This window comes from Gallinula chloropus, assembly GCF_964237585.1.
Source record: "Gallinula chloropus genome assembly, chromosome: 1".
Classification (NCBI taxonomy): Eukaryota; Metazoa; Chordata; class Aves; order Gruiformes; family Rallidae; genus Gallinula; species Gallinula chloropus.
The window spans coordinates 60,875,317-60,891,759 of NC_140085.1; the positions used below are offsets into that span (position 1 = coordinate 60,875,317).

Below are 16,443 nucleotides of genomic sequence, written 5' to 3' on the forward strand. Positions count from 1 at the left end.
CTCTAGAAATAATGAAAAAATACATAGTGGTTTAAAAAGAAGAATTTGCTTTCTCCTTCCTTCATATTTTTACAGAGATAACATTAATTCTGTTCAGACTTAACCTTCCATGGAAACTTGGAGTTAGTTTTGTGGTGGTTTATTAGGCTCTGAAGTTCTTCTGAAGAAACTTAATGTTTGAAACTATTAGTTCTATTGAGCTTGATCCTAGCAGAAGTAAAGCATCTTAGCCCAAGTTCAGTGAGCATTTAGGCATAAATATTTAAGTTCTTTTAGAGACCAGATAAATGGCTTGGCACCAGCCACGATCTTTCTCTGTTAGTTTCTTCTGACATTATTTGTGAGGTTGATCTCCAGTTGATCAGTGAAAAAACATTAATTGCGCAAAACTCATTCATAATTTACACCAAGCAGCATCTCCTATTAGAAGGCTTCTTTCATTTTGCTGAGGGGAGAATTTCTTCTCTACCATTTCAAAATCATACATATACACATTCTATGCAACTTTATTTAATCCCTGCTTTTACATCCTCTAATGTTTTCCCCTATAGCTATTCAAACATTGGAGCAATATTTCTTTGAGTCAGCAGATGGCACTGATGCACACTGCCCGTGTGGAAAGAAATCCATGTGAAAGTTGAGAACCAGTATTACAGGAAAGATAGTAGGTGATCGATCCTCTTACAGGAGGGAGAAAAAGAAGAATAATAGCACTTAACCACATGAAGTTTAACAAGGGCAAGTGCCAGATTCTGCACCTGGGAAGGGACAGCCCTGGATGCACACACAGACTGAGGGATGAGATGCTGGAGGCCAGCCAAGCTGAGAGGGGTTTGGGGGTCTTTGTTGTCAGCAAGTTAACCATGAGCCAGCAGTGTGCCCAGGTAGCCAGAAGGGTCAACTGTACCCTGGGGTGCATCAAGCACGGAATTGCAAGCTGGTCCAGGGAGGGGATTGTCCTGCTCTACACTGCGTTGGTGCAGCCTCACCTCGGGTACTTGGTGCAGTTTTGGGCACCACAGTACAAAAGAGACACAAAACTATTGGAGAGTGTCCAGAGGGCAATAAGGATGATGAAGGGTCTGGAGGGGAAGTCTTACAAGAAGAGGCTGAAGTGTCTTGGTTTGTTCAGACTGGAGAAAAGGAGGCTGAGGGGTGACCTTATCGTGGTTTGTGGCTTTCTGACAAGGGGGAGCGAGGGGACAGGCACCAATCTCCTCTCTTTGGGGACCAGTGATAGAACCCAAGGGCATGAAGCTGCAACAGGAGAGGTTTAGGCTGGATTTCCTGAGAGAGTGGTCAGGCACCGGAACAGGCACCCATGGGAAGTGGTCACAGCACCGAACTTGGCTGAGTTCAAGAAGCATCTGGACGCTGCGCTGAGTCACATGCTCTGACTTGGCTGGCCCTGTGTGGAGCCAAGGAGTTGGATTTGATGATCCTCATGGGTCCCTTCCAAATCAGGATATTCTATGATTCTATACTTATTTTTCCACTGGTTGTATGTATTTCTATACATGTATTTAAGAAAAGAAAACAAACCACAAAAACCCACCCACATCTTAGGCTCTTAGAACCTAAGAGCTAAATTGCTTATGCACACACATGCACATAAATTCTTTTCCCTCAGTGTCTTCTACAGAGCTGCAGATTATGTATTTTTACTTAAAATATGGCAAAGAAACTTGTAATACACCTATAAGAATGGCACATCACCTGTAAGAGATGACACATTTCAAGCATTGTAGCACTGCTGAGAATAGATGAGCAACATGACTGAGTAGATTCACTGATGCAAATTCACAGGGAGTAAGATTTTTTCAGCTACTGACTCACCCTCAGACAACTTCCAGATGTCTGCTAATGCATCCATGATAACTCTTCCCTATTTCTTTAAAAATCAGTTCCCAAAAGGATATACCTCAGCCAGAATAAACTCTCAACAACTCTTGAGAAAAGATGCATTACAAGTATCTGTGTGTATGTATAGAAGCAACAGGAAAAATAAATCATTATATCATATTTTCTGTATTATGCATAGGGGTTTGGGTTTTTTACAGTAGATTTTATGGCAATATAGAATTGTTTGGGGGTTTCTGAGGTTTTGTCAACAATATTTTTTGAATCAAAAAAAATTGTAAATCTATTGCTAATAATGAAAGGTACTTGGCAGGGAATGTTTTACTTGATTTACTTCAAAATCTTGTTCTAAGTCATTGCTTCTTAATTTTTAAAAAGTTGATTAATCAGAGATCACCGGAAAGGTTTTGTTTTCCCTTTTTGTATTTTAAGAGACCTAAACTAAAAGGCTTAACAAAAGATCATTTAAAGCAGATTTTCTTTTGTTTCATTTCCTTAGCTTTGCCTGCTTGTGTATCAGATTTGGCTTTTGCACAGGTCACATTACTGCAATCCCTTTCTAATTAAAAATGAGATATTCTAAAGATTAAGGATTTGGGAACATTCATATATTTGTTTCCAAGCGACACATTCTGCAACACAAACTATCCTGAGTCACAAATGAACAGCATGGTTGGTGGTGTTCATTTTAAATATCTGAACAGGTATCTATATGGAGACCTGTTAGCATTGATTTATTAACAAGTGCATGATAAATGTAATTATTTTTGGTTGCAATTATAAAGCACAACACAACAGGAAGAAAAAAGAAAAGCACAAAGCATAGTAGTAATAAATTTGCCTTTTCTGAGCTCCAGCAAATGATGGATGGCAGGACCTAGAAAGCTGTGACTTGCACAAAGCTTCTCCTCTTTTAAATATGTCCTGGTTTTGGTCAGGATGGAGTTAATTTCATTTGTAACAGCAGATGAATGCTGTGTTTGAGAGTAAAATGGGACTAGTGCTGATAACACCCTGATGTTTCTAGTTGCTGTCAGACAGTCAAGGACTTTCTCAGCTCTTCATGAGAAAGGAGGGGCGAAGCCAGGACAGGTGACCGAGCTGACCAAAGAGAGTATTCCATGCCAGTTACGTCCTGCCCAGGATATCGGGGGCTGACGGGAGGAAGGCCTGGGGAGGCTCCAGGATGCGCGGTTCTTGGGGGACGGTCGGGTTCTGGGACAGCTCTGGGTGGCACGGCCTGAGTTGTGGGTTTGGTGAGAAACTGCATTGTGTATCAACAGCTTCATATATTTTGCTTTGAAGTCCTGTCAGTATTGTTACATTGTATCTTTCTGTTATCTTAGTAAAATATCCTTATCCCAACCCACGGGCCTCTTAATTTCTTGATTTTGGGGTTATTTGCCCCTTTCTCTTCCTTTTTCCCTTCCCTTACTTCTCATCCCCCTTCCCTCTTCCCTTTAACCTGCTCTTTTCCTTAAAGGAGCAGGCAGCTGCGTGGATCTTGGCCCTCAGCCGGGTGAAACCACGACAAAATATAACAGACGTTGAATGTGTTCATCTACAATGCTGAAGTTTCATTTCTATGCATTCAGAAAGAAAAATACTCATATCCTGACCTAAACCAGAGTAAAATTAATTCACAGTTCTCAAAGATCACCGATAACACCCAGAGTCAGAGGCCACAAACTGCTAAGCAGCACCTAAAGCTGACCAGCCCGATCATCCTCCCACCTCAAACACAGCAAAAGACTTTCCTTTCACTGCTGCCACCACACCCTACAGCATCACACGATGCTGACTCTTTCTCATCTTTTCCTGCTGTATCAGTAGAGGATGGGCAGCAACAGTACACAAAGCTGTACCCACCGGAGGCGATCCAACCCAGACAGTCATTCTTACACTGAACTGCATTTTTAGGCAGCCATCAGATTACAACATTTTAGAGTTAGTATGGCCAAAAGGCCATTGGATGCAGAACATTAACCCAAAAGCAGAAATTCAAGGTGAAAAGGTCACTTTCTTCAAGCTGTGTGGTCGCTAAATGGCAAGGTCCTCAGAAAGAGGATCCAACTTCTGAGTCACACCGTGCACACAAACGCCTCCAAATTGCCATTCTCATGGCAAGAAACTTTTCCCCAAGCCTCTCCTGGAAGCACTCCATGCTAATCTGCACAAATTGAAAGAAATCTTTCCTTTGCTGGAGAACAAAAGTAGTTCACTCACTGCATAATTTAATGGTAGGGAAAATCAGGTGGGAGAAATGGAAAGGCATATAGAGGTAATTGAGTCTGAAATCATTGATCTGGAGAAAATGGAACCAGAGCATAAATCCATTGCCAACTGTAAGCACATCTTTTGTTCACAGAAGGAGTAGAACAAATGGAAAAATGGGTACAAGCCAACATTACTTGAGCCCTGTGCTTCCCAGCTGAAGGCGGGGATGGAAAGTTGTGTCTCCTACAAGGAGCTTGCTATGATCCTTATAGGACTTCCAGAGTCTCAGGAAAAAAGACAGCATCCAGACAGGTTTCCTCTAACATCATGGGAATGATGAAAAGCAAACTATTGGTACTCTTTGTAAACAGAGCACAGAAACCATTCACAGTAAATAATATTTTCAGTGAAACATAGTCTCTCTTTTTTTGGACACAAATTTGCACGCAAATTGTCAAGAAACACGTCATTATTTCTACACAGTTACTGTTGCTATAAAGTATTTGACAAGTGGTTTAGGTGGACATATTTTGACACATCACTTACTCAGGAAACTATTTTCTAGAATGTGGCTCTGAGGATTAGATGTGTTAATCACAAAATTAAAGGCATTCTGATTGGAAGCCCAAGCTAGATTTATTGCCTGAATAGATGAAAATTAATTTTAGAGTCAGGTTTCTGATTTAAAACATCTGTAATTTCAAATTAATCATTATTCATTTTTCCATTACAATCTTAGGAGTCTATAAAAGAAAATGTTTGTCTTAACAATGAACAGTCAGCTTGAGAATGTTGGTTAATCATGAACCTGCAGCTTTATTCCTCCACAGCGTGGCTAACAGAGAGCAGAATTAATTTTCCAAACAGATAGAGACCATTCAAAATACTATTTCATTCTACACCTTGACCAACTTCACTCATCTACAGGCTGGCCCAAATGATGTTGAAAAAGGCTACACAAAAAAAATTACAGATCTTCAGCAAGAGGAAACGGGATAAAAGCTGCTTCTGCCTCTTCAGATGTGACAAATGAGGAACTGAACAATTATTGCTTTGTGTGTGCTTGCTCCAGCTTATTCCCAGTCATCATTTAATAAATTCACCAATCAAGATAAATATAGGAGCAAGTAATGGGTAACAGATTATCAATGTATCAACCAACTTCTGCATTAAGCACTCTAATGAAAGCATCATAAACTGAGAGCTTCAGACTTGCTTCAAGTTACAAAAGAAGGCATATGCCAGAAAAGATGTCCCTTGCTGTATTCCCCTGAACAGACCAGGTGTCTAACAGTGGGGACTGTTCATCAGTAGGGTAGTCCTTTGGGAAACTTGGTTCACCAGATCATGCATGCTTTGTTAAATGAACCTTTGCCTAAACAAATGGGCTCTCGTGTGGTGTCTCCTGACCCAAGAGAGTTACATCTTCATTTATAATTGGCATAAGAGTTTAATTATTTGATCAGACGTCTGGTTGTTGCTTTCATAATCCTCCAACACACTAAACATGGTGATAACATTGGCTTTAAAAGAACATTCACAGCTGCATCAAAAAGATTAAAAAGCTGACTTTAAAATGGCTAAACCCTTAATGTCATTTGAAAAGAAATTAAAATTTTCTTATCTCATACTTCAAAGTCTATAAAATGTGATACTTGAGGATGAGGGCTTAATTCTTATGACCTTCATCTTTCAGGATACAGTTCTTGGCTTATTGACAACATACTAAATTAATGGAAAGACTCCAGTGGATTGATCTATTGTTGGTTTGAGTGGTTTTTTTAAAGCACATAGATATTAGAACAGACCTTCCTCTCATTCAAGGCTATTCCTTCCAATGGACAGACAACCCCTTTAGACTCTTACTTGGAAAGTCCCACAAACCAGAGAAAATAGGATTCTGCTTCTCAGAAGAGAACACGTCTGAGGGGCTCCAAGGGCACTGACCCTACAAGCTGTAATAAAAGCACTGAACTGCAGGACTGAAAACCACCAGAAAGCTAAAAAAAGGCCAATGCATGGGATAGAAAGACAGCAATTTTACTGTAAAAGCAGAAGTCTATGAAACAGGCAAGTGAAAGAAATAGACAACACACAGTAAGAGTTTGCTAGAAAAACACCGTTTTGTTAGGGAAAGAACATAGCATTTTCAAAGACAGAAGATAAGCAAGAAAATTGAAGAAATAAAGCTATTCAAGTACTTTCAATTAAGAAATTGGTTGGCTTAAATTAATCAATATTCAGATTAGCTAAAATGAAGCTTCTACATGATCTACACTGATAAAAATTAAAATAACTGGTCTGCCAAGATTTTTCTTCTTTTCTTTTGAAATTACTGAGATTTTAAAATGTCAGAAGGAAAGACTTGTATCTTTGTGAATGTAATTTGTTCATACAGGGACTTATCATGGTGAAATGTAACTCCTGCTTCCTTGAAAAAGACGTAGTTATTTCATGCGACGTTACTGCCCTAATTTTCTTAATTACTGCATTAAATCTTTTTGGTTGTTTTGAGACAGATGGATATATCTGTTGAACTAGTTATAAAAGGCTTTTTCATACCCCTACTGTCATCTTAAACAATAAAGCCTGACAGATGATACTGATACTGAAAACAAAGTTTGAAGTTTGATAATTGGCTGAAAGCTGATACTTGATTTTTCTCCCATAAGAGCACAAGAGCTCCTATTAAAAACATAGTAAAAGGTAAGGATGACTCCTTTCTTTGGTGCAGTGCAATAGAGGGACAAATTAAAGAGCTGTTCAAACAGATCACATTTCAGGAGGCTGACAGCCAAATCAAACAGCGTGGGCTGGTAACGTGGCTGTGAACTCCACTATCATGCCACTGGGGACATAGGATTCAGCTTATAATTCTTGGACTCAGTTCTACATCTGTGAGGAACTAGTATACCAACAAAGTTATTGTAGCTATCATTTCCTTTGTTGCACTGCTACACCACCTTTGTTTAGAGCATATAAGATAGCAGAGAGTATATAAGAGAGCAGTCCCACAGGAAAAAAAACAGTAAAACGGAGAGAATAAAGTTCTCACAGTGTTGTATATCCAATATTACAAACACTTCAGCTATTTCGATTTCAGGGGTTTGGTGAGCCTTTTATATGTTGTCCACAAAAATCAGCCTCATAACAGCGCTGCAGACTACTACTAAGTCAATGGATTGTGTGCTAGTAGCTGTCAAATCTATGATCTGTAATGCCTTACAGGTAAGGAGCATGAAGCACACGGCACATACTCCCCATGGGGGTGGATTAGGTGGTCTTTAAAGGTATCTTGCAATGTAAACTGTTCTATAATTCAATTTTAAAAATGTTTTATAAATGTTGTTTGCAGAACAAGTTGCATGGTTCAGGTGGCAAGACTGTCCAGGACAGCTGTACTTGCCAGGATGTTAGGCAAGACGTGTCAACTTTTACAACTACACGTATTTTCCCACCTTTCAGCTGACTTGATTATTTGGGTAACAAGCTGTAAGAGATAGCACTCTCTTGCCTACCTTCTGAACAAAGAGTAGCTCTAGGGAGACTCGTTATATTATGCTGATACTACTATTAAAAAATACCACATGGCCACTGTGTAAGGGAGGATGATTATGAGGAGACAGCTGTGAAAACCTCTGCTCAAGGAGCAACAATTATCACTCAGGCTGCCACTAGGAAGATAGCAATCACAACTATTTCATATATTTTTCTTGCATAAAATTCCATTCATGCATAGCAGTAGTTAATTTAGTGCCTGTCTTCCTGGTAGCATAGTTACAGTTGCTTTTTCTGATCACTAATTTGCATGTTTCATTGTTGATTTTCATCCTCCCTTTTGACATGCAATTTTCTGCTGTAAGATCTCCTGAACCTTTTGGTGGTTCATCTTTGTTTCAGCTGTAAGAGTGATTCTTTACCACGAGCACACGCCATCTTAATCCTCACACGACCTTTTAGAAATTGTTTTTGAAGATGCTGAACACAGGTCTCAGCATGTATACCTGTGGGATGTCACCAGGATTTCTCTATTCTTAAAGAAAAGTTCATTTATTCCTATCTTTTAACTTGTAACTTAATTCATGTCTCAAAGAATCCTCACTCTGATCCTGTGAGAGTCTAGACTCTAACAAATATTTGTTGAAATCTGTCTCCAAAATTCTTTAAGCTAAAATACCACATATCAACCTGATCATCCTTATCCATATGTTTATTGTCTGTATGGAATAACTAAGAAGTTTCATCATGCATTAATTTCTTTTACAAAACAAAAGTTCAACTCTTCCCCAACTGTCATTTCTCTTCATTGTAATTTCTATTCATTTATTTCAAATGTAAATCAGAAATATTGCTTGGTTCCTACAAAATTCAGCCATGAAGTCCTTTTAAAATATTTGGTTATACTGTCATCTTCCATTCCTCTGATTCCAGTACTGCACATCACATAGTTCATCAGTTCTGCGGTTTAGTTCCCTCCAAGCTCTTGGGCATCTGCCATATGATCCTATCCTTTGTTTCTTTTCCACCCACCCCCCCCCACTAAAACTTCTCCAAACATTTCACAGTCAAAAATGAGGCCACATATACATCATCTGTTAAAAAGACATAATTATGAATTATGCAGTGCCTAATTTGTAATAAACAGTCCTTCAGTACAGGAAAGTTTTCCATATACTAAAGATGAAAGAAAAATCATGAACAAATTAGGCCATACTTTCTCACATTAGCTAAGTATGGAAAAAAAACACCCAAGCAGTCTGAATAGCTGAAAAAAAGTCTGAGAAGTTGGTAAAGCAGATCTACATAAGCATCATTATTGTCATTTGTATCATCAGGTTCACCTGAAGATAAGTTGGCAGTGTGTCACGTGCTTTAATTAGGCTGCCAACTTTATTGTTGGACTCCAAATGCTCCCTGTGGTTCACTTCCAGACAGGTACTTTCTCATGCAGTAGAGTGGCAGGTGACATTTGATTGTAAAAGGAAAACATTCCAGCATCACACTAATGTTTGAGAAATCAGCATAACTTTGTCCTACGCACCTCTCTGTCTGAACAGCCTAAAAATTAACCAACTAAACCCTGCCTTTCCACCACATCATACTGGCAAGACGATTTTACAGGTAAAGCAACCCCTATTTTTTGCATCTTTAAGGAGGAAGATTTGTACAAATATTCATATACATCTAAGAGTAAGAGATCTTTTATAAGACAATGCGATACGTGACAGGAGTTTGCTATGTGGTGTTTGTATTATCTTTAGAAAACCTTTCTTCTTCTGTAACCAATTAATTTTATTTCACAGCTGTGAATACTCAACTAAAGCATACAGAAAATAAACTATTTGCAGGAGTCTTTGTTGACAAACCTTGCTATTTCTTAAGGTTAGACAGTCAGGGTTGACAGAAAAATGAATATTCTTCTAAACACATTACTGTAACTCCAAAGACAGACTGTTAGTCTTAATAATAGCAACAACGATAATAAACAATGGAGTTGTTAGTAATAGAATATATTTCTAAATGTCAGTAATGGTATTTTTAAACAAAAAAGGCTAGCAATGTACTGTAAATGTGTGCTATGTGGAACATTAGCATGTAGTTGCCAGACAATCTCAATGAAGGATTTCATTGTAGAATTATGAAATCATTGTGTTTGATGTTGTTATACACATACATCCCAGATCTGATGCAGATCACATTCAAGAAGGATTCCAAGCAGCATCAGGGGCTGTCATGAACTCTCCGCCAAGCAGAGTTTATAGATAATTATCAAATAAATCTATGCATTATACCTAATTCTAGAACAGGTTCTAGCTTTGTTCTTCATTTATTGTGATGAAAGTACAGTTAAGGTAGAACAGAAAACATTAGTTTTGGTTTTTCTCCAGATCACATAGATCCGTAAGGACAGACCCACGTACCGTTTTCAAATGGCTGAGCACAAAAAGTCATTTACATATTCTATAGATCATCTCCTGAGACAGAAATCACTGAAAACACTTGCCCTCTCATGGAAGCTTTCACTTGGGCACATGAAAATGTACAAACAATCCTCCTACCTTTAGCAGGTAAACTTGGCAGTCACTGACATAATCGTACTCCAGCCCGTCAAAGGTATAATAATGCCGATCTCCATAAATGGTGCATACAGCAGGACAAGGGTAACTAGTGCAATTGAATATCCCCCTCCGACAAACACTGTAAGGAAAATTAACATTCAGTATCTTCTCATACCAGGGTCATTTCCTTTTGATTTTCAAGAAAAAGCTTTTTGGGGTTCTTTGTTTCAAATCACATAGAAATTCATGAAAGGAAGAAAACTCTCAGACTATGAAACAGAGCTATTCTGATCGCTTCTGAAGTTATTGGTGATGTCATGGCAGGAAAGTGCTGAGCTTTCTGCCATCAGCACTTATGTACTGTAAAAATGTGTTAAGAAATGAATGCAAAATCTTAATTATTTTATGGCTTATGAAAATGTTTCCATTACTGCCTCCAGTATAGATAGGACACCATGCCACAAAACACTAATTTGTACAGCATCAGTATTATTTCTTTTCTCAAGTAATGTTGATAAAAATCTGAATGCATTCAATGCAAGAGATCCTCTAAGATTTCAGAGTATCAGACAAGTAGGGAATGACTTTAAGCAATAAACGCTGATATTTTGTGGGATTGCTTTTCCTGCCAGCTACATTCAGTGATTTACATGAACTTATATGAAGGCAGTACTGACAGCTTCTGGTTTTGCTTGTGTAAGTGTATAAGCTCAGTTGATTGGCCAATGAAGCTTTTAGCTGATTAAAAGCTTCCATACCAAACTTTTTTGTATTACTATTAAATATATACTTAACTGAGGATAGATATTTTGGCTAGACAATCATAATGCATGAAAAACTGTTTTGCATCAATAAAAGTCAGGTAAGGCTCCTTAAAAATGATGCTGGGTGCTAGCTCATTTTCCAATTCTAATGCCTCTTTATTTTTTTCCTATACAGTCTCTCATGCTGAGTGGTAACTCACACTACAAACAGTCAAGTTCCCAGAGGAACAGACTATTTACCACTGTCATACATGGAATTTCTCTTTTTCTTTTTTTCCTTGTTTGCCCTTCATTATATTTTATTCTCCAAAATGCCAAACATATTTTCTTTCAGAGATTAGCTGGTATGTATGGAATGAAGCATTTGTTCTCAACTGCTTTTTAACTCAGATACATTCTGTTTCCTTTTCAGACCTGATGAAGCACTCACCCAAATGTCTGCCCACTCTTCCAAGTCTATTAGTGAGCCTAATAAAAGATATATCCTATAACTGTCTACAAACAAGCATATATTTTTTTTTAATTTTATTTTTGAAGTACTCCACGTTTTCTGTATTGGTTTCACTTTGTGGCTGGACCCAGATGATTTGGAAGTATTCAAAATGCATGCCACTCACCAGGTGTAGCATGGTGTAGCTATCACTTCTCCTGAAAGAAATTCCCTGTCTTTCCAGGTGCATGGACAACTGTCAGGAATATAACATTTCCCTCTATGCTCAGCCATCCTTTAAAATAAAAGAATAATGAACTTATGCTTTCATCTTAATAAGTAGAGCAACATAACCGAATGTATAAGGTATTGTCAAAACCCTGCCAAAGGAAACCAGTCTTCCATCCAGCCAAGAACATCTGTTTCAGCAGCAAAACTGTCTGAATCAAATGACCTCCTCTGTGCATAGCTGGAGACCTCACAAAGCTCAGAGCTGTGCTGCTCCTTCTACCTGGAAAGGCGTATGTTGGTGTCACACACAAGAGTGCAAGCAGTGCAGGTACTCCTTCCTGCAAACTACAGAGCACCTGTGCGTTAGGCACACTGACTGCTGAGGCTGCGGGCAGGCTGCCCTTCCCTCTCTGCTCCTCCCTCATCCTCCCCTCCCAGGGAAGCAGCAGGACTGATGTGCCTGATCCTCTGCACAGAGCAGCACCCGTCCCCTTCTGTGCACAGGACAGTGAGCTGGCCTATGGGCAGCTGTTGCAGAGTCAGCAGGACAGAAGAAAGAAAGGTTTAAAAAGAGCAGGAGTGGAGGTTACCTGCCTGCCTCGGGGATGGGGAAACAACTAACAAGGTTAAGACAAAACAGTGGCATTTAAGACAAAAAGTGGTAAATCTATTTAGATTGTGAATAAGTGACACAGAGATGCTGTTAACCACTCTTTTCCATCTGCTTAGCAACCTAATTTTTTAAAAAAAAAACCCCAACCCCCAAAAACCATTACTGACATTCCCAGTGCTACTCTTTAGGGGAGCAATCCCTGCAGCTGTCATTGCAACACAAGGTTCAGAGTACAGAGAGGTGTGTTTTCGAAGTGTCATCTTGAGATTGCTTCACTTCATGTTAAAAAAATTGCACAGATTACAGTTTCCTTCTCCCTGTAATTCCTGGTTCATTAAAAAGTAATTGGTTTTAAGAAAAGGAGTCAAGTGTTCAGAAACATGATGGACGACAGGAATGCACTAGAGCAGATAGCTTGGGAATGTCATTTAGAGTCTGTCAAAGGAAGTTAAATATCTGATGCTATCGAAGGGCAGGAGAATAATTTAGCCCCATGAGGTCCCTTTCCACACTACTCTGTACTTCTGTAATTCAACTTATCCTCTTATATCTCCAGCTCAGTGTTAGGCTGACTTTCAGTGTATCCTTGGGTGATGAATTTACCATCATTCTCAGCTCATTTCCTCATGAAATTTTGAGCTATTCTATATAATTTTTATTGCATACCAGAGCCTTTCAGTGTTTCCTATTATTTGTCACCTCTAACTACTGCCTAAAAGAACCACAAGCTGTCATGCAAGAATTTTAAAATAGATTTTTTTTTTTTTTTTTTTTTTACTTCAAGAGGATAATTTTTTGCATACTAGAGTCCATCCTATAATGGGTTTCCAAAGGAAAAGGTCCTCCTCTCCAGGATGATTCAAGATTCTACCAGAAAAGGTTAGGTCACTGGGTCAACCCAATGTGTAGTGGAAGAAATAAAATGGGAAAGGAGATACAAAGAGAAAAACAGCATCTTAAAAGAATGTTAAAAGTAACAGTAAAACTTCTCATAACCAGGCTTTCATGAATCTTACACATAGACTTAATATCATGAGGTATATGTTTAACATTTTTTTTTGTGTAAAAAAGAGAAGTTCTGGACCCCATTTTTAAGATAACCCTGCTGGCCCCTTCCTGGCTAAAAGACAGATTCCCTTCCTGGAACCATGAACCTGAAAGGCATAATGACTCCAGAAACTTAATTTAATACCAATGACGGTACTAACTTCAATAAATTGTACACGTTTACTTTTCTATTAGCAAAATAGTGTTTATTCTCCAACTTAACAGTGTAATTCAAGTATTTTATTCCATTATTTAGCAGAAACTTGGGGTTTGGCTTGTCTGTATCCCTTTTATAGTTTATCATTCAGAAAATAATCAAGCAACATATTCAATTTGAAATGGTATAATACTACTTGACTGCAAGAGCAGGGCTTTAAACACCGGTTTTTAAGTTTTAATTTAGTTATTTCAAATTTTCAAGTGAACTTTCATGACAATGCCTCTAGATTAAGTACATGCAAATATCATACTGAGGATACAATAAAAGTTACTAGTTTCTATATGATGCCTTGTGAAGATTTATGCATTTTTGTATTAAAAATAATTATTTATTCCTATAACACTAACAATCTTGAAAGCTAACTCCTCAGTTGAGGTGGAGGTTGTAGAGGACTACAGAATACCAGACAAGAACTAGTGAAATCTGCCTGAAATCTGTCCTTCATCGCTGCTTAGTCATCTATGAACATCACAAGCTGCTGGAAGGGGAATTCTGGCAGTCTCATTACACTCTGATCTGTGCACATCTGACACACTGTCAGGGGACATTGCCTGCACATACGGTGAAATAAAGCCAAATGTTGAGGAAAAAACAGGGAACACTCCACCTGAGGTCAAATTGCAACAATTTGCACAGCATATTTCAGTCTTCAAACCTGAAAGTGCACACAGCAGGTATCGGGAGAGGCAATGGAAACAAACAGAGGGAAAGGTGGTTCATCCTGACAGACACTTCACAACAAATACTTCTAGTTTTTGTACTTTGATTTGATCCCTGCAAAGCTCAGCAGACTGTTTCTGGGCACTAAATGCAAATACATGAGCTAAGAAAACAAACATTTTGACTGAGTTCAGAAAGGCAGGGAAGACGAAGAGGAAGAGGGAAGGATCCAGTCTGCACATTCCCAGCTCCCTGCCACCAGCTGGGCATCAGCACTGCAGGCCCATGTAGAAGTCTATGTAGGACAATCACTTGGGTAGTAAGCAGGACCACAGATGGTTTACGTTACAATTTTTTGGTCATGTTTGCTTCTACACTCAAGTAAACTATATTGTGCTAGTGATGGGAGTCATCTTTGGTCCAGAGAGTCCCAAATGACAGACAGACTGGTAGCAAGCTGAGTATCTCATGGGATAGTGGAATCGTGGCGTCTGGATGGAGAAACTGTGGGACTCCAACTGAGAAAGCATTATGGCATGGAGCCTCACACCAGCAGGAAGGAGAAAAGGACTCTCAGAGACAAAAGAAAGAGTTGGAATTTTAACTGTGACAGTATATCTGCAAAAACTGATGGAACAATAGCTTCAAAATTAGAAGTGTGATACCACTGGAATGTAAAATCAAACAGAAACTATGCAGATTTAAGCTGTGCAAAATATGTATATGGCTTGTGCTCCAGGTTGTTCTGCCAAAACTTACCCAGGGGGACAAATGCAGCCACTTGCACAGGGTGGTGAAGGGACACAGGAGAAATTCATGGCAAGATTCGCACAAGAGACACCACAATTCACGCCCGCTGCTGGTAATCCAGGCACAGGAGATCTGCAGTCATAGTAGATTTTTCCTTCAGGGCATATGTGAACTTCAAATGCAAAATGCAGGTTAAATGAGATCCACTGCTGTTCTATGCTGAAGGTTTTCTATTCGTTTTTATTCACAATCTGGTTATTTTCATGCAGTTAGCCTTCATTACAGTGCACATAAGAATAGAGTCTGGAGAAAAGTCTGTAACAACTTCATATGCATTTCAGAGAGAGAAAATTAATATATGTTTTAATGTTTAAAAAAAGAAAAGAGAGAAGACACCTTGTGCTCCTAACTTCATATGTTAAATGTCATGACATTGAGTATCTCATAATGAAAGTACATATGAGGAGAAAACCAAATTACGGTTCAATGTCAAAACCTTCTCTTTGCAACTGTAATATGAGAAAAGACTGTAAATTACCTGCATTTTCTGTGGTGGCTTCAATACATTTCACTGTTCCGTTCAAACACTGACTGAGAAAGAAAAGCAAACCCACCATTATTCAAAGGGAAAATGTTTTGCAGCCGCCACATTAAAAACTATACTACTATTTAAACAACAGAAATCAAGAGGAAAAGGAGGATTAAAATCTGAAAGCATGAGTTCTGGCCAAAATTTTGTTGGTGTTTTTGAACTGCTGAACTGTAGTGAGACTCACCAAGGTGTTTATGTACTATTTAATTGCCTAACTCTCACTGAAATAAAGAAGTTGGGTATGTCAGCCTCTTTGAGAAGGCAGGGCCAGGTGATTCAGGATGCTGGCAGTGTAAGGCAAAACCTTGTCTGCCTTGGTGAGTATGAAAGGAGACAGCATGCAGATTTCTAGCTGCACAGACATAAGGATACACAGCTTGACTCTTGTTATAATAAAGTACAGAACTGCAGAAAAACACATTCAACAATAAACACGGTCCTCATTTTTTACTTAAAAAAAACATTGTGGAAAAACTAAAGCATTGCAGAGGCAAAGGAACGGTAGAAAATCACTCTCACTTTTTGAACAACATTACCACCAAGCTTCAGTTTTAACAACTGTAAGAGCTCAGCAAGAATCGACTTTGACACTCAACTGACAGATGTGATTTTAAATCATCAGGTTGAGTGCATTTCTTGTAAAATGAACAAGTTTTACCAGGAAACCTGGGAGGTTTCCCCACTTGTTTCAGTGAGGTCAGAATTCCTCATAAATTAATAATACAAAATGACACAAATATAGCTCCCTGCAGGCCTCTGTTTGAAAGACTTTCCAAAATAGAATCACATTGTTTATTCTTCTGAAACCAGCCTCCTATTTCTATTATAATGCCCCCAGGTCTAAGAGCAGGACTGCAACATCTATGTGTGTGTCTTGAGATACTCTTTAGTCCCTGGCTTACAGAACTTTCCCGGTATCCTGTTGCTAAAACAAGCAGGTATGTAATCTAATTTATATCAGTCTCCCTTTTACTAAGTGTACAACAAAAAAAAATCTCGA

At 38.7% G+C, this 16,443-nt stretch overlaps 1 protein-coding gene across 1 annotated transcript in view; it reads right to left on the reverse strand.

Annotated features, from left to right (window-relative positions):
• Positions 1–16,443, reverse strand: part of OTOGL (otogelin like) — a gene marked incomplete at its 3' end in the record, with an annotated part of 98,574 nt that overhangs the window by 52,316 nt on the left and 29,815 nt on the right. The window contains exons 22-25 of the mRNA XM_084275507.1: positions 15,390–15,442; positions 14,861–15,023; positions 11,518–11,625; positions 10,137–10,275 (exon numbers count right to left, since the gene is read on the reverse strand). Of these exons, the coding sequence (XP_084131633.1) occupies positions 10,137–10,275; positions 11,518–11,625; positions 14,861–15,023; positions 15,390–15,442 (463 nt within the window). The remainder of the gene's footprint in view (positions 1–10,136; positions 10,276–11,517; positions 11,626–14,860; positions 15,024–15,389; positions 15,443–16,443) is intronic.